At 41.4% G+C, this 22,466-nt stretch overlaps 17 protein-coding genes across 17 annotated transcripts; 9 read left to right on the plus strand and 8 right to left on the minus strand.

The window, feature by feature from the left end:
* Window positions 1-8: 8 nt before the first annotated feature.
* NEHOM01_1468 (uncharacterized protein) lies at window positions 9-1,598 on the plus strand (the record flags this gene model as incomplete). The annotated part of the gene is made up of 1 exon (XM_051490346.1): window positions 9-1,598. One exon carries the CDS (start codon window positions 9-11, stop codon window positions 1,596-1,598), a length of 1,590 nt encoding a protein of 529 aa, XP_051346306.1.
* A 482-nt stretch (window positions 1,599-2,080) lies between these two features.
* Window positions 2,081-5,716, plus strand: NEHOM01_1469 (uncharacterized protein; the record flags this gene model as incomplete). The annotated part of the gene is made up of 1 exon (XM_051490347.1): window positions 2,081-5,716. The coding sequence occupies one exon, from the start codon at window positions 2,081-2,083 to the stop codon at window positions 5,714-5,716; it is 3,636 nt and encodes a 1,211-aa protein (XP_051346307.1).
* A 440-nt stretch (window positions 5,717-6,156) lies between these two features.
* NEHOM01_1470 (nucleoside-diphosphate kinase) lies at window positions 6,157-6,606 on the plus strand (the record flags this gene model as incomplete). Its single annotated transcript, XM_051490348.1, has 1 exon — window positions 6,157-6,606. The coding sequence occupies one exon, from the start codon at window positions 6,157-6,159 to the stop codon at window positions 6,604-6,606; it is 450 nt and encodes a 149-aa protein (XP_051346308.1).
* A 393-nt stretch (window positions 6,607-6,999) lies between these two features.
* On the plus strand, window positions 7,000-7,935 carry NEHOM01_1471 (non-canonical poly(A) RNA polymerase PAPD5/7; the record flags this gene model as incomplete). The annotated part of the gene is made up of 1 exon (XM_051490349.1): window positions 7,000-7,935. One exon carries the CDS (start codon window positions 7,000-7,002, stop codon window positions 7,933-7,935), a length of 936 nt encoding a protein of 311 aa, XP_051346309.1.
* A 279-nt stretch (window positions 7,936-8,214) lies between these two features.
* Window positions 8,215-8,760, plus strand: NEHOM01_1472 (uncharacterized protein; the record flags this gene model as incomplete). The annotated part of the gene is made up of 1 exon (XM_051490350.1): window positions 8,215-8,760. The coding sequence occupies one exon, from the start codon at window positions 8,215-8,217 to the stop codon at window positions 8,758-8,760; it is 546 nt and encodes a 181-aa protein (XP_051346310.1).
* A 317-nt stretch (window positions 8,761-9,077) lies between these two features.
* NEHOM01_1473 (uncharacterized protein) lies at window positions 9,078-10,130 on the minus strand (the record flags this gene model as incomplete). Its single annotated transcript, XM_051490351.1, has 1 exon — window positions 9,078-10,130. The coding sequence occupies one exon, from the start codon at window positions 10,128-10,130 to the stop codon at window positions 9,078-9,080; it is 1,053 nt and encodes a 350-aa protein (XP_051346311.1).
* A 77-nt stretch (window positions 10,131-10,207) lies between these two features.
* Window positions 10,208-11,200, minus strand: NEHOM01_1474 (uncharacterized protein; the record flags this gene model as incomplete). The annotated part of the gene is made up of 1 exon (XM_051490352.1): window positions 10,208-11,200. One exon carries the CDS (start codon window positions 11,198-11,200, stop codon window positions 10,208-10,210), a length of 993 nt encoding a protein of 330 aa, XP_051346312.1.
* A 424-nt stretch (window positions 11,201-11,624) lies between these two features.
* On the minus strand, window positions 11,625-12,185 carry NEHOM01_1475 (uncharacterized protein; the record flags this gene model as incomplete). Its single annotated transcript, XM_051490353.1, has 1 exon — window positions 11,625-12,185. One exon carries the CDS (start codon window positions 12,183-12,185, stop codon window positions 11,625-11,627), a length of 561 nt encoding a protein of 186 aa, XP_051346313.1.
* Window positions 12,186-12,400: 215 nt separating this feature from the next.
* NEHOM01_1476 (tRNA-splicing ligase RtcB (3'-phosphate/5'-hydroxy nucleic acid ligase)) lies at window positions 12,401-13,876 on the plus strand (the record flags this gene model as incomplete). The annotated part of the gene is made up of 1 exon (XM_051490354.1): window positions 12,401-13,876. One exon carries the CDS (start codon window positions 12,401-12,403, stop codon window positions 13,874-13,876), a length of 1,476 nt encoding a protein of 491 aa, XP_051346314.1.
* A 161-nt stretch (window positions 13,877-14,037) lies between these two features.
* Window positions 14,038-14,964, minus strand: NEHOM01_1477 (transcription initiation factor TFIIE subunit alpha; the record flags this gene model as incomplete). Its single annotated transcript, XM_051490355.1, has 1 exon — window positions 14,038-14,964. The coding sequence occupies one exon, from the start codon at window positions 14,962-14,964 to the stop codon at window positions 14,038-14,040; it is 927 nt and encodes a 308-aa protein (XP_051346315.1).
* A 187-nt stretch (window positions 14,965-15,151) lies between these two features.
* On the plus strand, window positions 15,152-15,928 carry NEHOM01_1478 (uncharacterized protein; the record flags this gene model as incomplete). The annotated part of the gene is made up of 1 exon (XM_051490356.1): window positions 15,152-15,928. One exon carries the CDS (start codon window positions 15,152-15,154, stop codon window positions 15,926-15,928), a length of 777 nt encoding a protein of 258 aa, XP_051346316.1.
* Window positions 15,929-16,595: 667 nt separating this feature from the next.
* Window positions 16,596-17,990, plus strand: NEHOM01_1479 (uncharacterized protein; the record flags this gene model as incomplete). The annotated part of the gene is made up of 1 exon (XM_051490357.1): window positions 16,596-17,990. One exon carries the CDS (start codon window positions 16,596-16,598, stop codon window positions 17,988-17,990), a length of 1,395 nt encoding a protein of 464 aa, XP_051346317.1.
* A 378-nt stretch (window positions 17,991-18,368) lies between these two features.
* Window positions 18,369-19,148, plus strand: NEHOM01_1480 (uncharacterized protein; the record flags this gene model as incomplete). The annotated part of the gene is made up of 1 exon (XM_051490358.1): window positions 18,369-19,148. One exon carries the CDS (start codon window positions 18,369-18,371, stop codon window positions 19,146-19,148), a length of 780 nt encoding a protein of 259 aa, XP_051346318.1.
* A 371-nt stretch (window positions 19,149-19,519) lies between these two features.
* On the minus strand, window positions 19,520-19,738 carry NEHOM01_1447 (uncharacterized protein; the record flags this gene model as incomplete). Its single annotated transcript, XM_051490325.1, has 1 exon — window positions 19,520-19,738. One exon carries the CDS (start codon window positions 19,736-19,738, stop codon window positions 19,520-19,522), a length of 219 nt encoding a protein of 72 aa, XP_051346285.1.
* Window positions 19,739-19,766: 28 nt separating this feature from the next.
* Window positions 19,767-21,206, minus strand: NEHOM01_1481 (phosphatidate phosphatase LPIN; the record flags this gene model as incomplete). The annotated part of the gene is made up of 1 exon (XM_051490359.1): window positions 19,767-21,206. One exon carries the CDS (start codon window positions 21,204-21,206, stop codon window positions 19,767-19,769), a length of 1,440 nt encoding a protein of 479 aa, XP_051346319.1.
* Window positions 21,207-21,229: 23 nt separating this feature from the next.
* Window positions 21,230-21,664, minus strand: NEHOM01_1482 (uncharacterized protein; the record flags this gene model as incomplete). Its single annotated transcript, XM_051490360.1, has 1 exon — window positions 21,230-21,664. The coding sequence occupies one exon, from the start codon at window positions 21,662-21,664 to the stop codon at window positions 21,230-21,232; it is 435 nt and encodes a 144-aa protein (XP_051346320.1).
* A 245-nt stretch (window positions 21,665-21,909) lies between these two features.
* On the minus strand, window positions 21,910-22,206 carry NEHOM01_1448 (uncharacterized protein; the record flags this gene model as incomplete). The annotated part of the gene is made up of 1 exon (XM_051490326.1): window positions 21,910-22,206. The coding sequence occupies one exon, from the start codon at window positions 22,204-22,206 to the stop codon at window positions 21,910-21,912; it is 297 nt and encodes a 98-aa protein (XP_051346286.1).
* Window positions 22,207-22,466: the final 260 nt, after the last annotated feature.

Raw genomic sequence — 22,466 nt, forward strand, 5'->3', positions numbered from 1 at the left:
TGCATTTTATGGAACGAAAGACGATAAGTAAGAAGAACTTATTTATGTGCGCATCTGTTGGTGTGCTTGGACTGCTTATTGCCTCCGGTGCTTACGTTTTATATCAAAGATATAGCGTAGGTGAGATGGCCAGTCAAACAGGAACTGAAACAGGAGAAGCCAGAAAGCCAGTGCCTTTCTTTAAGATATTATCTAAAGACTCGACTGATACGTACACTAAAATCACCCCTAAGAACGTCAAACACCTTTTCGAGAAGGAGAACATTATCCCCACGCGATACTATGGTGCTTCTGAAGTAACTACCAAGGGCAAAGAACCACAGAAGGTGATAACTGCCCCCAAGAAAGGATTCTTCAGTCGTATCACTAACCTTGGCTGGTTCAAGAAGAGCTCTCCTCAAGTAGAAGGCGGTATTGAAGCACTTAGCGTAGCTGAAATGGGTATTCATCTTGAGAACAGTCGTATTATTGAGCGAAACTTTAAGCCATTGGTTGTGCTTAAGACTAACCAAAGTAAGACAGCTAAGAAAGAATCTCTTATCAAAAACCTCCAATACTTGCTTTCTAAAGTTGATGTTGACGTGTTCCCGGGTAAGGATGAAATCTTCAAGAAGGCCCACTATCTTATCTGGCCTACTATTTTCTTTGGTAACCCCACTATTAACCATTGGATGCTCTACAACTTAACTGAAGAAGAGTTGGAAAAGGCTAACGATGATGTGTTTGGCTTCTTAAAGATGCAAGAACATGGTATGGCTAATGATGAGAATCTCTGCGACATTATCAAAGGCATCGTTGCTACTATTGCTAAGCGGCTTAACCTTGGCGGTTTAAGTGAACGACGTGCCACTATTGGAGCGAAGCTCTTGGAATACAAGGAAAACCAAAATCTCATTAAGCACCACCCAGAGGCCTATGAGACTGAAAGACTTCTTTGCATGCTTGATGTTATCACCCACTACGTACACGTTCTCCCAGAAGCTCGCGCCCGGTTTAATTCTGCCTGCTGGAAGATTGAAACTACAATCAACCACCTCACTTTAAACAAATCCCAAATGACTCTTGATTCTTACTTGGCTCTTTTCCGCGACCACAACAACGCTCTTATTGCAGAGATCAACACTTTCCTTCGATTTGTGGCTGATCTGGAACAATTTGTGCATGTGGCTACTTTCAATGTGCACACCACGTCTGATTCTCAAGTTGCTAAGCACGTTTCGGCCTTCAACCAGTCTGTGCATGCCTACGACATCCAACCAGACACGTCTGCCGTCGAAGTTACTGACATTATTGGCAAGGCCTTAATCCGATACGAGTTGACTCTTTTGAAATACATGCAGCTTCTAGATCTCGTGGAGAACACTTCTGATGTGTACGGCTTTGTTACTGCCGAGTCGCTCAATGCTTTCCAACTCCAAGAACTCAAGAAGATTGAGGATACTCTTCCTAAGATCCCTGAGCACACTGATGTTGATGTAACAGTTACTGTTTCCCAACACTCTACCAAGAAAGATGAGACTCCAGCCGAGCCTAGCAAGGAAGCAGGTAAGGAAATAGTTATACCCGCCGCCCCTGTGGCCGTTACCGCTACTGCCTAAAGTGCCCATCACAGCGAATGAGCACACGTTTAGCTATGATACGCATTGCTCAATAAAGCAACTTAGTTAGTTAGAATATTTTGGTTTAGTTAAGATATAAGCGTTGAGTTTGTATTATGTTAATATTATATGTTGTATGTTGTTGTTCTATTGGGTTAGTATTGGCTTATTAGACAAGTTGTCTTGTCGTAAATAGTATTGGGTTAGGTTGGGTTAGGATTAGATTGGATTGGATTGGGTTTTGGTTTAATTTACTGATTAAACGGTAGTATTGGATTAGTTGGGATATGAGTGTAGTAGTGGGTTGGTTGGTGTTGGATGGGTTAGGATTGGGTTTGTTATTGGGCTGGTTGAGATATAGAAATGATTGGTGGAATGTCACATCAGCCTCTGGCTACTCGGTCTGAAACCTTCTGTTTGCGATTGTGTTAGGCTTGAATTTAGGCCCGCCAATAAATAGGGAAGTAATAGAAACAATAACAATGCGTCGTCTATTCATTGTGCTCGCTATGCTGTCCTGGGAGGTTCTCTGCAAGCGCGTGTTGCGCTCTGTGCGGTCCTCTGGTCTCTATCTCACTACTGATGGCATTGGTCTCCGTCTGGGGCCACTGGCTAATGGCGAGTCTGTACGCGTTTACAATCGCAAGATATACTTTGAGCATAATGGCTCTTTCTACACAATTGGTGTTGAGGCGGATGGCGGTAAGGCCTTTGTTCGCAAAGAAAGGCTCCCTTCACACGAACGCCGCGCGCCTAACTACACTGAACATTACATAAAGGAGTACGATAATCCGGGCAATACGGACAATAACTGGCCGCCCGGTTTGAACTTCGGGCCTCCGCCAATTGAACGTGTCTATAACAAAACCAGCATTTACGATAAACCGCGTGCACATACACATATTCGGCCGTCTAAAGAAATCCATGATTTGGAAAGCGATGATTTCGTGGGCTCTGATCCCTTTGATGTAGTCTTTGTAGAAGAAGGCCGGGGAATGCTTCATTTTGAGCGAGCTGGTAATGGCAACTGCTTGAAAGAAGTGGACAGTAAGTTCTATTTCGAGAACTGTAGTAAGAATGAGAAGGCTATTGCTCGCTTCTTTATGGAAACAGTTGATGGTTCTCCGTCTATTTCTTCTGACCCACCAAGGAACGACCGCGATGACTACTATTCTAAGCCTCCTCTTGGCAATGGACCAATCCCCGCTCGACCCGATGGCTTACAACAGGATCCCTACTACCAGGACCAGTACCCTTTCCCGGGCTCTCCGCCTATGGATCCCTATAATAGAGGCTTCATCCCCCCACCACGACCGCGATCAAGACGGGGCCAAGGGCCAGAACGACCACCAATCCAATTTGGAGATATGAACATGCCTAGTTTCAATCCCTATCCCGGTCGACCTCCTTACCCGCCTCCCGATCAATTTAAGCCCAACTATCCCATGGACATGCCCGGGCACCCGCCTGATCCCAGACATATGCCTCCTCGACGTGACCATAGACCGGGTGCTCAGCCGCCGGACTTACTTGACTTCGATGACATGGCCCCCCGACATCCACCACAGCGACGACCGCGAAGAAGACCCATGCGCCATTCTCCTCCCCCTCGAGACTATTATCCACCCACATCACCACCATCCTACTCTGATAAACCGCATACCAATAAGCCTCATTCTTTTGGTCTCGATGATTTGAACGAATTCTCCGATCAAGATCTAAAAATTGACCAAGACTTACCCTATCACAATCGTATTCAGAAGAAACTAGGCCAGCTCGGTAAGATGATTTCTTCCTCTTCCTCACTTCTGAACATTCCTACAGCCCCTATCATCGAGCACACAACTCGGACTACCAAGAAACAGTCCCTTGACCATGAAGAACAGGAAATTCTAGATAAGCTAATGCAAACCACCGGAGATAAAGAAGTCATTACCAAAACCAAAATCCGGCGCCGCCAGAAAAGACCTCTTGATGACGACGACTCCGACTCCCGCCAGGATGAAGAAATCCACTACCGCCGCAACTCACGGTCCAAAACCAAACCCAAAGACTCCATACCGTCCCTATTAACCAAACGGGCCAAACTAAGACCAAAATCCAAACACAGCCCAGATAGGGAGATAGATAGTGACAAAGAGACAGACTGGTCATCAAGCAGTGACGAAGCCCGACACAATCGCAAGAATAAGAATAAGACCAAGAAGCAATACTCACCAAGCTCATTTAGAGAGTCTCACTCCGACGACTCCTCTTCAGATATCAAGGCACCTCCAAAACCCAAAATCAAAGATATACTTTACGGCCATTCAAGACATTCTCGAGATCCAGCCGATCTTCACCCAGTCCTAGACCGGATTCATACCAAACATATCAAAAACCGTTCTGAAAGAGACCTTCTCTACCCACCCCGCCACTCAATTGGTTCTTCTTCCTCTTTCCGGCCTTCAACTCCACCCCCAACTACCTCTCTACACCAATCTCCACCGCCTTTTCTGCTACCCCCACCTCCACCCTCACCGACACTATCCCTACCTACACCACCGGTAGTAGCACCGGCAATACCATCATCAGCCCAGACAGTCTACCACGCCCTTACTTCACCAGTGATTAATACTAGCCGGCAACTTCAACCATCCCCAGCACATACTCCTCCAAGCACCTTCTCTCCTACGGACCAACTTCTGTCAGCAACTATCTCAAATTCAGTGCCACCCCCCACCACAATTATCTCTTCTTCTCCACCAAGCCAACCCGTGCTTCTTTCAACCACCACACCTTCACCTCCTAGTAATGCGGTCTCTAACATCCTAGATAATGTCATGAACACCATTGGATCCCAGAACAGTTTCTCTTCTTTCCTCACCCAATCGGCTAACTTAACTACTCCCTCCAAGAACAATCTAACCTCTTCATCACCTAGTAAGTCTCTGGCTACACCAGCAGCTAAGTCTATCTCTTCCCCCACGAGCCTTTCTTCCTCTCTTGCCTCGCCCACAGTTGGTAAGCCCTACTTCTCCGGGCTCCCTCTCCCTAACGCCCTCCCAACCCCTCAGCCAACTTCACTTGTATCTACACCCAGTTTACCCAATAGTAGCACCGGACTAAACTCCCTAAATTCTCTTAATGGACTAACCGGACTTAATGGACTAAGCAATTTGTCTTTAAATACCTTAAGCAACACCAGCAATTTAACTGCACCCAACCCAAGCCTCACAAGTATTTTAAACGGCAACAATCCCACCACCCCAACTAACTCACCATCAACCCTTCCCACCACTACAACCACCACTGCTATTTCATCCCTCCCCACCCAGACCTCTCTAACTACATCCACTCTACCTCAACCACCCCAACCATCTCCAACGACCACCACCGTTAGCACTTCTTCTACCCCTAACACCAGCACTTCTTTTAATACTACCTCTAGTTCTACGTCTAACCCACTAACCAATCTCACTAACAATCTAACCGGTGGCTTTAACTTCTTCAGTGGCCTAAACACACCCTACATGAACTCCAATCTCACCCAAAACCAAGACTCCATCTCAGCTCATTCCACCAACAATTCCAACAATTCCAACAATTCCACTCAATTCAATACTAACTCCAATAATGATAGCAAATCACTTCCATCCACCCAATCCACTCAATCCACCCAATCTCCAGATAATTCCTCCTCTGGCTTTGATCTAGCCTCTATGCTTAACCAATTTGTCAACTACAACTCATCTACACCCGAAGAGAAACCAACCTCCACCTCCAAATCCACACCCAAGCCCAAACCATCCCCTTCCAACTTAACCCAATCCAACTTAACCCAATCCAATCTAACTCAATCCGACCCATTCAGCGACCTCTTCAAATTCCCATCTACAACCACCAATTCAACTCCATCCAATACTAACCCGACCCAAAAGCAGCTACCACAACCCCATCTAAACCAACAACCTTCCCAAACAACCACCAATTCCAACTCCAAATCTAAATCTACTACCAAACCCACACCCCAAACCCCCACTGAATTACTCCAAAGCACTCTAACTAGCTATCTATCACCCGAATCAGCTGAAAAATACCCCGCCGGCTACAATACTCTCCTGAAATATTTATTATAAATATTAATCATATCTGTGCTATCTTTCTTTTTGTTTTTAACCGTCCAATTTCATCCTACCCCATTTCATCCTAACTCATCCCATTCCACCCTACCCAATACTAACTCAATTCAATACTAACTTGACTCTTTTTAAATTTTCAAACTAAACCCAATCTATTTTCAAAATATTACGTCATTATTTTGGTTTTACTTTTGATATTACTACAACCCAACTTCAGTCTATACTATTGAATTAAGATAAGAATAAACACGAAATTAGATACCAAACCAAAAACAACAAATACAATTTAATCTAATACTAACTCAACCAAATACAATACTAACACAACAAACTCAATACAATACAATCCAAACTCAACCTAATCAACTACTAACTCAATACTAACATAATACCAACTCAATTCAAACCATATCTTTTTATTTTTTAGCCCTAGGCAGATGGAATATACTTATGTTATGATTAAACCCGATGGAGTAAAACGTAGATTAGTTGGTGAAATTATTACCAGGATTGAAAAGAAAGGTTTTGGTATCGAATACATTCAGACTGATTTAGCTAAGAAAGAAGTCTTAGAAGAGCATTACGGCCACTTAAAAGATAAGCCTTTCTTCCCAGCTATTCTTGAATATATGACTTCTGGTCCGGTTGTTAAAATGATTGTTTCGGGTGATAACGTAGTAGCTGGTATTAGAAAGCTTTTAGGAGCAACTAATCCAGCTGAAGCCGAAGTTGGTACTATTCGTGGTGATTTAGCTGTAGCTACTGGCCGTAATCTTTGCCATGCTTCTGATTCCTTTGAGAACGCCAAGAAGGAAGTTGGTCTTTGGACTACAGGATTCAATCCAGAAAGTAACGTTATCTTTGATCATGCTTTGATCTATGAATAAATTAGGTTAAGTTTGAGTTGTTATTGAGTTAGTATTAGATTGGATTGAGTTGGTTTAGTATTAGATTGGATTAGATTGGCATTAGGTTAGATTGACATTAGATTGAGTTGATCTAGTTGTTAAATTACTAATCTAGATATCGTATTATGCTATTATGATGGGGTTACTTTAGCTAAGCTAAGTTTGTAGTTAACTCAACCAAACCAAACTTAACTAAACTTAACTCAACATAAGTATAGCTAATAAGTACGAATTCAAAAGCACTAAACAAAAGCACAATCTAATATCAATTTAATACTAAACTAAACCCAATCTAACTCAACACCAACTCAATCTAACCCAATACTAAACTCAACTCAATCTAACACAACACCAAACTAACCCAATTTTTTAATGAAGCGGGAGATTAAAGGACGAAGTGAATCTAATCGTGTTGTTTCTATTCCTCTAATGAAGCATCTTAAGTCTGAATTAAGTCCACATGCTGGTCAGAAGAATAATAGATTGGAATTAGAAGTAAGAGATTTAGTAGATAGGCTGAGTTGTACTAAAGAAGAGTTAGAAAGTCGAAATTATATCTGTAAAAGAGTGATAGAAGTGGGAGATAAGGCAGGAGTAGTTATTTATACAATGGAAAATTTACAGATAGGAGTTGAGCCTAAAACAATTGAACTATTTTGTAATTCAGTTGATAAGCTTTGGCAAGTAATGGAAGAGTTGAAAAAAGTAGCTGAGCCGAGTACAGTTATTCAAGGGAGTAATGCTATCTATCCTTTTATTACTTTTAAATCACCTGGTTTAGTCTATACAGTGACTTTGTATGGAATTGATCGGGTAGAGGAAGGTATTAGTTATATTAGGCGGTTATTAAAGGAGTTTCCAGTAGCTCAGCAAATGGCACTAGTAATAGGACATATACTGAAGCAAAGGAAGCTTTGGAATATGTCTGGGATTTTAAAGGAGTATTTGTTGATATTACTGATTGAAGGGTTCTTGCGAAGTCATCCCTTAGTTCAAGGTAAGTCTATTGAGCTGAATGATAGTTTAGGAGCATTACTAATGGACTTCTTTCAGTTGTATGGTAAGGACATGAATTATATGAACGTGAGTCTGCATCCTAAGACGGGGCAGTTCAGTAGGCGGTCGAATAAATCGGCTGCAGGTCATATTAGTCTGATTGACCCACTTACACAGGAAGATATTGGGTGTAGTTACTATTCCTTTAAGTATGTAGAAGAGTTGTTTTTGAACTTACATGCTGGAATGAATGTTTTACTGCATAGTTTGAGTACTTCTCGACTAACTGATTTCTGGGTTAAGTTAAGTTAAGTTGAGTTTATGTGAGGTGTGGTGTGGTAAGTCAACTGAATAAAGAGTTAAGTTAGTATTAAGTTAGTATTAAATTAGTATTAAGTTAGTATTGGGGTGAGCTGCTGGATGGTGGTGGGTTTTGATAGGTTTGATAGGGATGTGATAGGGGTGGCCAGTGAGAAAGTGATTTGAGTGGCCAATTGGAGATAAGTAGGGTGGATTATTGATGGGTTAAGGTATATATTGAGTTAGTATTGGGTTAGTATGAAGGGCTTATTCTGTTTTGGGGTTCTGAATATGGTACAGATTGTGTTGGCAGATGGTTCTGGTATTTTGGGAACATTAGGTAGTATTGCTCAGGGGATAGGAGATACAGCCGTATCAGTAGCTAAAAAGTCACCTGCGGGACAAATGGCCTCAGCGGCCACTAAGAGTTTGGAAGAAACAGTGCAAAAGGTTCAGAATAGTACTTCACACAGTACTAATGGTGATCCAGCACGGACGAGTAAAAACGAAACAGTGGAACGAACTAAGAGTGAAGATGGCGAAGTAGTTGCTCGAGAAAAAGAGCATAGCGAATCTGATAACAACGATGAGATCGATGAATATCAAAGACAAAAACAAAAGCGAAACAGGGCTCTTAAAGAAGCTGCCGCCAAATATGACGATAATAAGTCAGATGTTGAAGAGTCGGATATTGAAGATTTAACAGAATCTCTTAAGGCTAATAAAGACGCTCATAAGTGTTCCGTCCACAAGAATTCTACTGAGTGTGCCAAAGCCGCCCAAGCAGCAGCTCTAGCCGAAGGTCTGAAAGATGAGCAGATCGCCAGAAAGAAGTAACTCAACACCAGCACCAGCACACTACCACTCTAACAGCACTCAAACACCACCGTAGCCCTAACTCAATACTAACCAATAAATCAGCGAGTTTATTATCTCAATTACTATTTCATCTCATTTCATCTCATCTCAACCACACAGCATTCTTACCTAACTCAATACTAACTCAATACTAACCTAACTTATCCTCACATAACCCAACCCAATACTAACTCAATACCGTAGAAGTGATAGTTGATATTTTATTATGTTGTGAAATGTGTATATCTATAATGAACAGGCTATTGTTCTTAACAGCAGCTACCAACTGGTCTGTCTTACACCAACTTGTCCCTGAGCATAAAGGCAAATAGAAAAGCTCCCAGAACACTTCTGGCTGCATTGGCTACTACAATGACATACGAGTCCAGTGAAAGATATCCATCCTCACTTGGCACCAAATAGACACTACAGGCCATAATAATAACAAACATCGGTCTCACTTCATACAACAGAACTACAAAGAGTAAAAGAGTGCTAACCATCAGCACACACATTTCCACGTGCCGTTCCGGCATCTTATTCGCATGCAACCAACTAAACATAGTCGTACTCGCAAAGATCACTAAATAAGCCGAGTTTGATGATTCCGTTGATAGAACACCTAAAAGAGCAGTTGATAAGAAAGAAACATTAACCTTCTCTACCACCGCCCAAAACCTAGTCTTAGGAGGAATCCGTGTGCCACTATCATGATCCACCAACTCAGCATACTCCTGGTGAAAGTCCGCAAACTCCGCCTTATGAAACAGTGCGGCCAAACTCTTGTACACCTCATCATAGAGGACCGAATCGTTGCCTTTCTCCTTAAGTATTTCCAAAGGCGGTGCCGGCACACCAAACCATACCAGCACGCCCTGCATACACAGAACAGGAATCACAAAGAAGAACGAATCCATCACACTCTTAATCGGCAAAAAGGCCAGAGCAAAGAAGATAGAAGCCGATAAAACCGTCAACAACAGGTTGTAAAGACTAACTGCATCCGAGCGAAACGACTTCAAAGAAAGCGAAATCGTGTACACTTCACCAACTGTTTGCAGATACGACCCAAAAAACCCAATACACGCCGCTCTTAACCATCCACCCGGCAGAAAGAAGAGCAAACCAGAGGCCAAAGACCCGCCCAAGATCTTATTCTTAGACCGTTTTCCTAATTGAGTAGTAAATGAGAAGATCCCAACTAAAATCGCGATAAAAACTTCATACGGATCTGACATTTCACAAAGTAACAAATTCACATAAAACTGCGAACCAACCACACACATTATTGGTATACTTATCGCCAGAGGGATCTGCCGCGCTTGTTTCTCTACCTTGACCCCTTCCATCTCTGCTTTGTTTTGTTGGAGACTTTAGAAGGTTTCAGACCAGTATGTTTTGAATTGCCCCCAACGATCCAATTAGATTACAGCGGTCCCAATTTAAACTTAGGCAAGTAAGGTCTAATCATATCAAAAATACGATTGAATCCTATTCCAAAGACCGGACTCCCATCAATTTCATTTATCTCATCAATAGTAGGCGTAGGCCGAGTCGGCAACTGGCCTTCCAATTTCTTACGTGCCTCCTCAGCCAGTCTTTCTAACTCCCGCTGGTGCTCCTCTTCCAACATCCGCCGGATTTCCGCCATTTCAACCATCCAGTGCAAAGCAAGGATCACCATACAACAGATCAAGTAAGTCACCACCATAAAAACCAGCACACGTCTAGCATACTTAGTATGTTCAATTGATCCATTTCTATCCGGTTTATGCAACATATCGTCCAAGTCCAAGTACAACAAAGGCAGAACAGCCAGCATAGCCGCAATCAAAGGAAATCCAACCAGGCAGCAACCTACAAATAGACCCACCCCAATCGCCATACTTAGCAGCATTCCCCGACTCTTAAACAACCGTGCCTGTCGAGCCAACAAGTTAATTGAAGCCAGCACCGGAACCACACCCACCAACCCCAACTTAAACAAGCCACCCGTTAGATTATGCGCCGAAACCGGCAACAATAAAATCAGTACCATTGAAGAGCACGTCATCCAAAACCCCAAGAACACACACGTTTTCCGACTCGACTTCCCAAAGCACGAAGAGAGAAAAGCCGCCGCCGTAAACATCGCCACCAAAGTCCCCAAGCAAATACTAACTCCAAAGTATACCCAATTCGTAAGAATCAAGTTGTATATACTAACTGTCTTCTCCGCATAAACCAAGCTCAACCCCCGAACCATTCTAAGCAAGCCCAACAGCACTACTCCCAACAGTCCTATTTTCCCGCGTATCATACCCCAAGTACCACACCAACCCTTATATATCTCCAATTTTTCCCAATAAGGCAAATCACCACAATCATTTATTTGTGTGGGTATTTGAGTTGGTATTTGGGTTAGTACTTGGGTTGGCATTTGAGTTGGTATTTGAGTTGGTATTTGTGTGGGTATTTGGGTTAGTACTTAGGTTACTACTTACTATTTGAGTTATTACCTACTACTTGTTACTTGAGTTACTACATACTACTTGAGTTATTACTTGGGTTACTACCTACTACATGAGTCGCATTATACAACCGACATGTTATAGCATAAGATAGCACAAGTAATACTAATCTAATCTAACTTAACCCAAACACAACCCAATACTAATCTAATCTAACTTAACCCAAACACAACCCAATACTAATCTAATCTAACTTAACTTAATACTAACTTAACCTAATACTAGTCCAAGTACCATTTATTGAGTAACCAAGTCACCATAGTGTAGTGGTTATCACGCATCCTTTACACGGATGAGGTCCCCGGTTCGATCCCGGGTGGTGACATTTTTAGACTAAGCACAATGAGTATGCACAGCTGCTACTATCTCAGCCGACTTCTGTTCATTCTTAATGACTAAACAGTACATACCCATTTCACCCTCATTAATCCCTAAAAAGACTATATTGCCTTTGTTCTGCTTAAAACAGTCTTTCTTACTGATAAGCACATTAAGGATATTTCTAGTGTTATCCATAGCAAACAAGACTTGAACTCCTTTTCCTTCTATTTGCTTGCCTAAAACAGTACCTATACTCTTCTCTTCCCAATTACTACCCTCTTTCTTATAAAGAGTACATCTCTCACTAAATAGTAAGTCTTCTTCTGGTTGTTCTATCTTCTTTAGTAGAGGTTCTGATTGAGTTGAGTTGGTAGTAGATTCAGATGGGTTGGTAGTAGATTGATTGGTAGATTGAGTTGAGGTGGTAGATTCAGATGGAATTAAATTGTTATCTAAAGTTGTTGAATTGTTATTTAGAGGTGTTGTGGTTGAATTAGAGTTAGAATTAGTATTTCCTTCTAAGAAGGATTTAGTATTACTAAGCTTGTTTATCATCTTCTCCTTTTCAGTCATAGGCTCAAAAAGAAAATAGGCTTATATTGAGTTGGTATCTAGTTTGGTATTGAGTTGAGTTTGAGTTGGGTTAAGTTTGGTATTGAGTTGAGTTGGGTTTGGATTGAGTTGAGTTGAGTTGATGGTAGTAGTTAGTGGTAGTGTTTAGGAGAGGAAAGAGGAGAGGAAAGAGGAGAGGGGTAGTAAGTGGGAGGTGGTTTTTTTGCTTGTCTGCAATGGACTTAGTGGCGATTGATTTGGATAGTAGTGGAATTAGAGGGGAGTACTTGGGGAAGGGTGATTTAAGTATGATAAGAGGGAATAATGAATGTTTGGTCTTGGGATTGGAGTTTATACCGGGAATGTTAGTGGAGTGTTGGATTTATGTGCCGAAAGAGTACTGGTTGTACTTGTTTAGTGGTGATGTGAATGAAGCTGTGGTTGATCAGATGGGTAGAATGGCTAGTGTGAAAGGAATAATGGGTCGTTTAGTGGGTTTACCAGATGTCCATGCTGGGAAGGGATTTCCAGTGGGAGTAAGTGCTTGGTTTGAAGAGTTGAGTGAAGGTGGTGGAGGAGGTGAGATTTTACCGGAAGCAATTGGTTCGGATGTTAATTGTGGTGTGCGGATTTGGCAGAGTAATGTACGGGTTAGTGAGTTTCTGAGTAAGCAAGAGGAAGTTTTGGCTGGTATAAAAGAGGCTGTACCTATTCAGATTCGTAATGAACCGAGTAGTTTGGATATGAAACGGGTTCTAGTGGAAGGATTGGGGTACTTAGAGTCGGTTGGAATAATTAGTCGGGAGGATAGATTAGGTACAGATATGTGTGGAGAAATGAGTGTATCTTCTTATAAGATAGTGGGTCAAAAAGCTAGGTTTCGGGGTAGTATGCATATGGGTACTTTAGGAGGTGGTAATCACTACTTGGAGTTTTTACGGATTACAGATATCTTTGCTAGGGAAGATATTGAGTTGCTGGGAATGAGTAAGGAAGTAGTTTATGTAGCTGTACATACGGGTAGTCGGGGGATAGCATCTCGGGCCTTAACTGAGTTTATGTCATCTTTAACGGCTGAGAATGGGTTAGTTGGTGAGAATCCAGTTCGGTTAGACGTATGTTCAAGTAAAGGAGAGGAGTATTTAGAGTTAGTAGCTGCTCTAGCTAATTATGCCTTTTGTAATCGGACTATGATTGGTAAGGCGGTTGAAAATGTACTTGGTACTATCTTTACAGGGGCTAAACTTACACTGATTAGTGACTCACCACATAATCTAATTACTAAGGAAAAGATCAATACTAAACCAGTCCTTTCCCTACGTAAAGGTTCAACTAAAGTCCATCCACCTTTTTCAGCAACTGCTAACCAACTCTTCCCATCTATTTCACCTGTCTTTGTAGGCGGATCAATGACTACTGGTGGGTACTTGATCAAAGCCGGTCATAATTCCCAAGTAACTAACCACACGACCTGCCATGGTTCCGGCCGACTAGTACGTCGTAAAGATGCCCGCACCCAAATTGCCCTAGCCAGCACTCTTGCCCAAATAGAAGCCGCCGCCGTTCTAGTCCATGCTGATTCTTTAACCTCTCTTCCAGAAGAATCCCAAGATGTCTACAAGAGCATAGATAAAGTAGTTGATTTTTGTGAGACCACCCAACTATCACAAAAGATATGCAAGCTAACTCAACTACTCGTTCTCAAAGGATAATTTATACCACCGCAATACCACCCCATCTCAACCTAACCCACCCCACCCTAACTTAATACCATCTCAATTAGATAACAAATAAATCTAGATCTTATCTCAACTGTAACCCAATTAGGAAATCAAAATTTATTCCATCTTATCTTCACACTCACTCCAAAGACTTAACCTACCCATTTCTCATATAACTCAAAGTACTTCTCATACTCCTCTTCATTCATAAGTTCCTTATCACTTTCAGTAACATCTTTGAACTTAGTAGGTACACCATTAACCGTAATCATCTCTTCAATTTCACTCGCTTCCTTCTTATCTACTTCCTTCTCTTCCATACCTATCAAGATCTCTGGTGATTTAGACTTACCACTACCTAGACTATCAGGAAGGTCTTCCAATCCTTCTTCTTCCTCTCCTTCTTCCTCCTCTTCATCAGCAAACTTACTAGTCAGCTTAGGCACTTCCGCACTCGCTTGTGAAAGAATGATCTTCCCTCTTAACATCTCAGGAATACCCAAACGGTCAATTTCTTTCAACTGCTGAATAATCGGTGCAATCTCTTCCATCATCAAGGAAAAGACCGTTGAAGCCGATTCTTTCTCATCTACATTCCTCTCCTTCTTCTCATGTAACTCAGCTTGACATTCAGGACACCTAAACGTATAATCATCAACTGATAAGTAAGATTGAGCATCCAAAACAGAATAAGAAGTACCACAAGATAAACACCCAAAATCAATCGCACTTTCTGAAGCCCTCATTTTCTTCTCCAACTTCTGAGTCATCGTATAGATCTTGTACTTCACAATATCTCTAATCAACCTAAAGTCCAAAAAGAACTTAGTAGTAGTTACTTGCCGGCCATCTTCTTTCAAATCACTAATTGTTTCAAAAGATAACAATCTATCATCTTTCAACTTAACCGCCATCCGACTAAACTCACGCGGCAACAACTTCATCTTATCTGCTAAATCCTCTTCATCCAAAACCAAATGTTGCAGCATAATGTCCATAATTACCACATGGTGCGGCTCATAAAACATTCTGGTTACTTGTTGCACCAAGCTACCCACTATCCCCCGGACCTCTTCCATAAAGAAAACCAACACCCCCCAATACTAACCCAAGCCGACCACCCCATACTTACCCCTAATTACACCCAATACTAACCATCCTTTTGACCGGGGGACTAGCTCAGTGGTAGAGTGTCCGCTTTGCATGCGGAAGGTCGGGGGTTCGATCCCCTCGTTCTCCATTTTTTTCTTTTTTATTTGCTACCCCATGACAGAAGAACGTCCTTTTACCCCAATTAACGACCCCCAACTAAACCAAAACAATCCAAATCAAAATTCACCTACTGATAAGAATTTAGATACTGAAGACTTAGATGCCCATGAAACTGAAGAAGAACTCATCCGTAAGAAAAGAGAAGAGTACATGCGTGAAAATGATAAGGATAAGCTTATCTCGACTGCTACAGTTTCTCTTTACCGTTTTAAGACCGAAGCCGATGATAAGCGTTGGGTTGAACGTGGAGATGGTAAGATAAGAGTTAGTATAGAACCGCAAAGTAATAAGTATCGTATCTTGCTTATCAAAGAGAAGACTCAAAAGTATGGATGTAATCACTTCATTAGCCAGGCCGTAGTTATGCAGAAGTATCCTAAGGCTGAAAATGCCTGGATGTGGACTGCTATTGGTGATAATTGTGAAGATGGTTTAGGTCCGATTCAGAAGTACTTGGCTAGGTTTAGCAGTACTGAAGAGGCTCAGGAGTTTTTGGCTGCAGTAGAAGCAGGACGTAAGCATAACTTAGCAATTGATATGGGTGGAGATAAGGTTAGTAGTAGTGATATGGTTAGTAGTAGTGATAAGATTAGTAGTAGTGATAAGAGTGGTGTTAGTAGTGATAAGATTGGTGTTAGTAGTACTAAAGAGGAAACTAAAGATAAGGTTAGTAGTAGTAGTGATAAGAGCGGTATTAGTAGTACTAAGGAGGATGCTAAAGAGGAAACTAAAGAGGAAACTACTTCGAGTGAGCAGCGTAAGTCTTTATAAGCTAGTATTTGTTTAGGCTAGTATTGGATTGGGTTATATTTAGATGGTCTTTGGTTTTATCTTATCTCAAAATCATATCTTATTTCATAACCTAAATCATATCTCAAAATCATATCTTAATTTGATTGTTAATTGATGATTGCTTTATCTTACTACCTAATAAACATTTACTATCTTAAATTGTGTTGTATTGAGTTGGTATTGGGTTGGGTTAGTCTTATCTAACTACTAAGTTGATCTTATCTAAATATTATCTAAATATTATCTAACTACTAACTAACTACTAACTAAATGCTAACCCAATAAGATATTCCTTGTGATAAGGGTGGGTACTATTTATTGAGTAAATAAGGGTGTGTTGGAATAAGATGGTGTTAGTATTGGCTTAGTATTAGTACTAAGCAGTGTATGCTAAGTAGTGAGTGGCTTATCAGATTGATCATTGGAGTGGGATTATGATCGTATGACAACATTACACTAACTCTTATCTAAATACTAACTAGATCTTATCTAAATACTAACTAGACCTTATCTAACTGCTAACTAAATCTTATCTAAATCTTATCTAACTACTAACTAAATGCTAAGCTAATGCAATAACAACTCAAGACTGGTCCTTATTTGTTGGTTCTGAAACACGTCTTTAATACCAAGACAAACCCAAGCAATGAATATGTGGAGCCTGAAAGACAGACTTGGTCAGTCGTTTGCCCATTTAGAAAGAACTTACACGGATAAAGTGAACGCTAAAACAGCTCATGATTTGCGTGGCCAAGAAAGAACAGAAAAGAGTTTGGGTCGGATTAGGAATGAGATAGATAAGAAAGAGTCTAGACAAGAACAAATGCTAAGACGGAAGATAGAAGAGGAACAAAAATCGGAGATTTTAGAAATCAAAAGTAAGATAGAGACTCTTTTGAAAATCACTCAAGATAAAGAAAAGGCTCAATTAGATTCAAAAAGATCTAATGAGTATTTAGAGTATTTGGAAAGAATGTCTTCAAGCTCGTCTTTGTCTCCGTGTGAGGCCTATAATGATTCTTCAGATACGACTTCATCATGTGCGCCGAATCAAATACCCAATTCAAATATTGAGATAAGCCGAGCCCTTCAAAGTGCTTATGCTGCTTCTGCTTCATCAAGTACCCAAATGAACACTTTTATGCGGCCGAATGGGGCTACTCAAGCTCAGTCTTCTACTTCCTTATCATTTCAATCTAAACCCAATTCATCTCAATCACAACGATCGCAGCCTAAATCGAACACATCTCATTCGCAGCCTAAATCAAACGCATCGCAATCGCAATCTAAATCCAACGCATCTCATTCACAATCGAAACCTAAATCTACGGGATTGTTGGATTCATTGAAAGAGAAGCTTAGTATCTGCTCACTTCTGCAGTCACCTTTTGAAGGGAGTAAGAAGACGTCAGAAAATACTGAAGCTAAACCAGAACCAAGTGCTACTCTGATGACCCAGGACATGCCAATGTCTTTGCGTACTTCTAAAGCCAATAAGGCTAAAAGAGTTGCGGTCCTGGGCGGCCGCATTCCAGCTAATACCGAAACATCCGCCCAAACTGGCCAGGCCGAAACAACAAGTCTTCCTAATACTAGCCTAACCAGTAATGCGTACCAGTTTTCTGATCCATCTTCACCATCAAGCAGTTCAACAGGCTCACCACAAATGGATAGGTCCGGCCTTCCCCGGGCTCCTTCCATTGAGGCACTTGAGAACATGCTTGGCAAAGAGCCCGGCCATGGCTCAACCAATCAGGACTTAAATGTCAATGAAATGCTAGCACTAATTAAGAAGCAGGGAACAATTGAAGATGACGAACGTCTTTACGAAATGATAACCAAAACAATTGATAAGATGAAAAAACGGCATGATTTTGAAGCAATCAAAACTTCCATGCAACTAGATATTGCTCGAAAGTACATTAAAGACTTTATCAATCTCCGCTTGGCCCTGCAAAAGAATCCCCCAAAAACTGACAGCAACTCCCCCACTAAACCCTCTAAGAAGCCCGAATCGGGCATTTACAAAGCCACCAAATAAACAACTAGTCATTACTATTTCTTTGCTTCTGTACTACTAGCTCTGAGGGTATCTCTCCCTAGGTCACGATAGCATTAATATCAAACTTGTTAATATTAGATTGGTATTAGATTGGTATTAGGTTCGTATTGGGTTAGTAGATTGAATTATTGGATGGGTATTCTAACTACTACATTCAAGACCAAATCAACTTAACTGTAACCCAATCTAACCCAATCCAATGCCAACTTAATCCGACTTGACGTTAACTTAACTTAACGCAATCTCAATTTAAGGCAATCTTATTGGTGGCCAGAGTGTGATATGAAATGGTGTTATATTAGACAGATAATGAATTGTTTCAGCACTTAATACTTAAGTCATTGCCAGGCGTTCGGAATGCTATTCCTGCTTGTTATTCTTATGGGTATCTCAGTTGGTTGCACGTACAACCAACCCCGTTACTCCGTCCGCCCGACCCACGGCCCCTACTCTATTCCTAAGGACCGTCCACTTGTTTATCCACTTGATGTAGCTAATATCCCCATCGACATATACCTCTCCACTCCTGTAGCAGACCAGTATGCTAGACATGAAATGGACGTCTTTGACAAAGTTAGAGAAGTCTTCTCCATTGTTGAGACTGCTCTCAATTATGCCCTCACTAAATGCAGTCCTAAACACTACTACCACCTCCATCCCGTCTTTGCGCCTCTTGAAATTGCCAATTGGCATTTAGAACAGCACTCCTGTCCCACTTCAACCATTGAACTATCCGAGCACTTATCTGCTCTTTCCAAAGAAGGCCATGTCCAAAGATCCTTTATTCTTATTACTCCCTGCCGTCTTGAACGTCTTGCCGATACTTTGTTTGAGTCCGGCCAAAACTCACCCTACTTCTCCCTAGCCCTCCCTGGCAACAAGCAAACTCTAACTCTAATCGAAGCCGAACCCCAACCCGAGCGCTTAGTCCTTCTGCTTAGTTCAGCTATTCTCAAAGCCCTCGGCCTAGTCTCAATCGAACCTCTTCAAACCTTCCCCGTCTACTACCCCATCCACTATCCCGGTGATCTAGCTTATTCCCTTCAAATACCACGCGTCACCATCAAAGAGTTCTTCACCTTGTATGAAACACATCCCCAGCATACTCACGTAATCCCTCATACTCACCCACATTAAGCAATATCCCAGTAACCATTTAAGTAATGCTATCTAAATATAATCAAAAGAAATACTAACTAGTCTTTAATGAAATACGACTATCTCCCACTTGTCCTATCAGTAGAAATAATCAGAATAAGCAAATCATTAAACAAACACTAACTTAACCTAATACTAACCCAATTTTAAGTTAAACCAAAATTCAAAATTCAAAATTCAAGATAAGCCAAACAAAAAAGACTAATTACTTATCTAGTTGCTTATCTAATTACTCATCTAAATACCCATCTAAATACTAACCCAAAACAAATCAAAACACAGATCTTATCTTATCCCAACTAAATCCTAACCCCAACCCAACCCCACCTCAACTCAAACCCACCTCAATCCTACTCTTCCTTCTTCGCGGCCTCTCGCTCCTTGCGCAATCTCTCACATAATGAATGATTGTGCCGATTAAAACGAGTGTTCAGAAAGTGATTTACATCAAGAGTCTTTTCTAATTGTCTGGCTAGTTCGGCCACTCGGTTGGTCTTTTCCTCTTCAGGAAGAGTTGTTTCTTTGAAGGCCTGTACGGGACTTTGTATTCGCTTCTCAGTCTCGGTCATGTTACAAAAACAAACCAGCAAGATTTATCTATTCCTCAGGTGAAGCACTGTTCCACCATGTTACTCCACGATACATTTGAGGCACTCCCCATATAAGAGTGTTTACAGCTGGGAAGACGCCATCTACCATATGCAGAAGTGTTTGATGGGTTAGTTTGACTAGGCCATTTTTACCGGTTGAGATCTCTCCTAGAGGATTGACAATGAAAATCCGGCCTGGATCTATTTCACAGAGTTCATAAGCCGTTCGGTCACTTTCTTTGTTACCAAATCCGGCAAAGACTTCGCCGGTTTTCAACAAGCTTTTGATCTCTGAGATAATTGTTATTTTATGTTCTTCTGGTCCGATAACTACTTCCCGGTAGATGGCTGAAAGAAGCCGGCCTGGGAAGAGAATAACTGGACCTGTGGGTAAACGTGCCCCATCTTGTTCTACTCTTTCTAAGTAGGCCCGAGTTAGTCCAATATGTCCGATTGGTCGGGAAGATAAATAAACTATCTGGTAGCCATTCTCTTGGATCTTAGTGTATAAGGGAGCAATACCGGCATGGGTCCAATCTCGGCCCATCGCTCCATAAATATACCCAATTAAGTCACTTTTAGTAATTGTTCCATCAATATCAGAAATAACAATCTTATCATTCTCATCCCAAAGATAGATAGTACAAGTCAAAACAATATGAGTGCCTGAAAGACGATAAACACACTTATTAGGACCAGGCCGTAAGTTCATTTCTTGTAAATGAGTTTCAGGCAGAAAGACTTGTTTCTCAGTACTACTCTGGTTCTGTTTAGGCTTGGCCCGTTTGCGCAGTAGGTGCTTGATCAAGTACTTCCCAGTGGTTGTCTTACTTTCATCTCGAGCTGCTCTTCTTTCCAAGCAGAAGTACAACTCAGAGAAGAGTGAAAAGGACATCAAGAAATCAGGATTACTAGCTACTGTTTTATAAAGACCAACTACAACCGTATCACCCCCTAAAAAGTTATGGGTTTGATTGGCATTAAACGTATCTATGATTTTCCCAGGAGGGACTATTTGCTTATGTAAGCACTCAGAGAAGATAAACCGCCGGCCAATTAAGGCTTCAGCTAGTGCTTCGTGATTAGCCAATAAATAAGCATAATTACCACTGGACTCAATTAAGCCTTTAATAGTGCGATGGCCCGAGGCCGTACTGTAATCAAGAATCTCAACTTCACAACGCGGACTACTATGCAGAGAAAAGAAGAGATTGCCATCTTTGTCCAAACGCGTCTCAACATTGACAACCTTGTCATTGACCGTCAGAATGACTTCTTTCGAGTTGTTAAAAGATCGGACATCACCAAATCTAGCATAGAATCCAGTTGATTCCAAGCCTTTTCTGGTTCTAATTACAATTACGTCATTTGCCCCACATAATTGACTTGGGTTAATATCTTTGTATAAATCGGAAACTGAGTTAAAGACTCTCCCAACAAAGTTCATGTGAAAGCAAAAAACATATAGATTTATTGGGCGTGCCGCCGGATCGCATGGATAGAAGTCTTAACTCTATCTGCCCAGGCAATGATCTGAGTGGTAAGGTCTGCTATTTCTTTGTCCTGTTCTGTCTCGGCTTCTTGGCACTTACTTATCTCTCTTTTGATTTTGAGTTCTTCTGTAGAGATAGCATTAAGAAATTGAGAGATGGGTAAATGAAGATAAGAAGTAAGAATCTTCTCTATTTCTGATTCGTTGGTGACGTCATAAAATGGGGTGGGCCGTTCGAGTCTGGCATCTAGTTCATTGAGTTTAGAGGGCAGGGAGTACTTAAGAAGGATTTGAGTGAATTGCGATTGAATTTCCTCTTTGGCAGAGATGGGCAGACTATCTGTTTCTTGGAAGATTTGATCAAGCATCTTTTCAAAAGCAGACTTAAGCTTAGAGAAGCGGGGGCCATCCATGTAAAATTTAGCAAACAACTTAGATTAAGATTGAGTGGGGTTGTGATTGGGTTGGGTTAGGATTGGGTTGAGTTGAGTTAGTATTGAATTAAGTTAAGTTGTGATTAAGTTGAGGTAATAGTAAATTGTTGTTAAATTTAGATTGGGTTGTGATTTGTTGTGATTTGGGTTGAGTTGAGTTGGATTAGATTGGGTTGGATTAGATTGAGTTGAAATGTATTACAATCGGATTATGTTGCTAGGAGTTAGTTGATAGGGTTGTTGTTGGTCAGGCCTAGGAGGATGGTGAGCTTGCGGTTGAGTTGGCCTGTGAGAATGTCGAGGTTGGTGTTAGAGGCAAGATAGCAGATTACATTGAGCTTTTTGAACTTAGCTAGTGACTTAATGGCTGATTTGAGATTAGAACTGTAATCACGAAGAGTTCCAGCTTGGATAGCGAAAACATGAAGATGGCGGAGATCCTTATCTAAAAAGACTTTCAAGACAATGCTGCCCGTCTCAGTAGAGATTTCCTCTTCAATGAAAGCTGGCGGTGCGTACATAGTAAGGGGTAGTTCTTATTGGCCTATAAAACAGCGCACTATCTTTGATATCAAAAAGAGAAGTGCTCCCTCCGAGAATCGAACTCAGGTCTACACGGCCACAACGTGTCGTACTCACCACTATACTAAAGGAGCCACTTAGATTGCAAAGTGTGTATAGAAGACAGACCAGCAAAAGAAGGTCACACTACACCACACTACACCACACCACTCTCCATCCCATCTTAATCACTTCTCATCCAGTCCACACTAAACTCAAC

Source organism: Nematocida homosporus (assembly GCF_024244095.1).
Source record: "Nematocida homosporus strain JUm1504 chromosome Unknown 4470, whole genome shotgun sequence".
NCBI lineage: Eukaryota > Fungi > Microsporidia > Nematocida > Nematocida homosporus.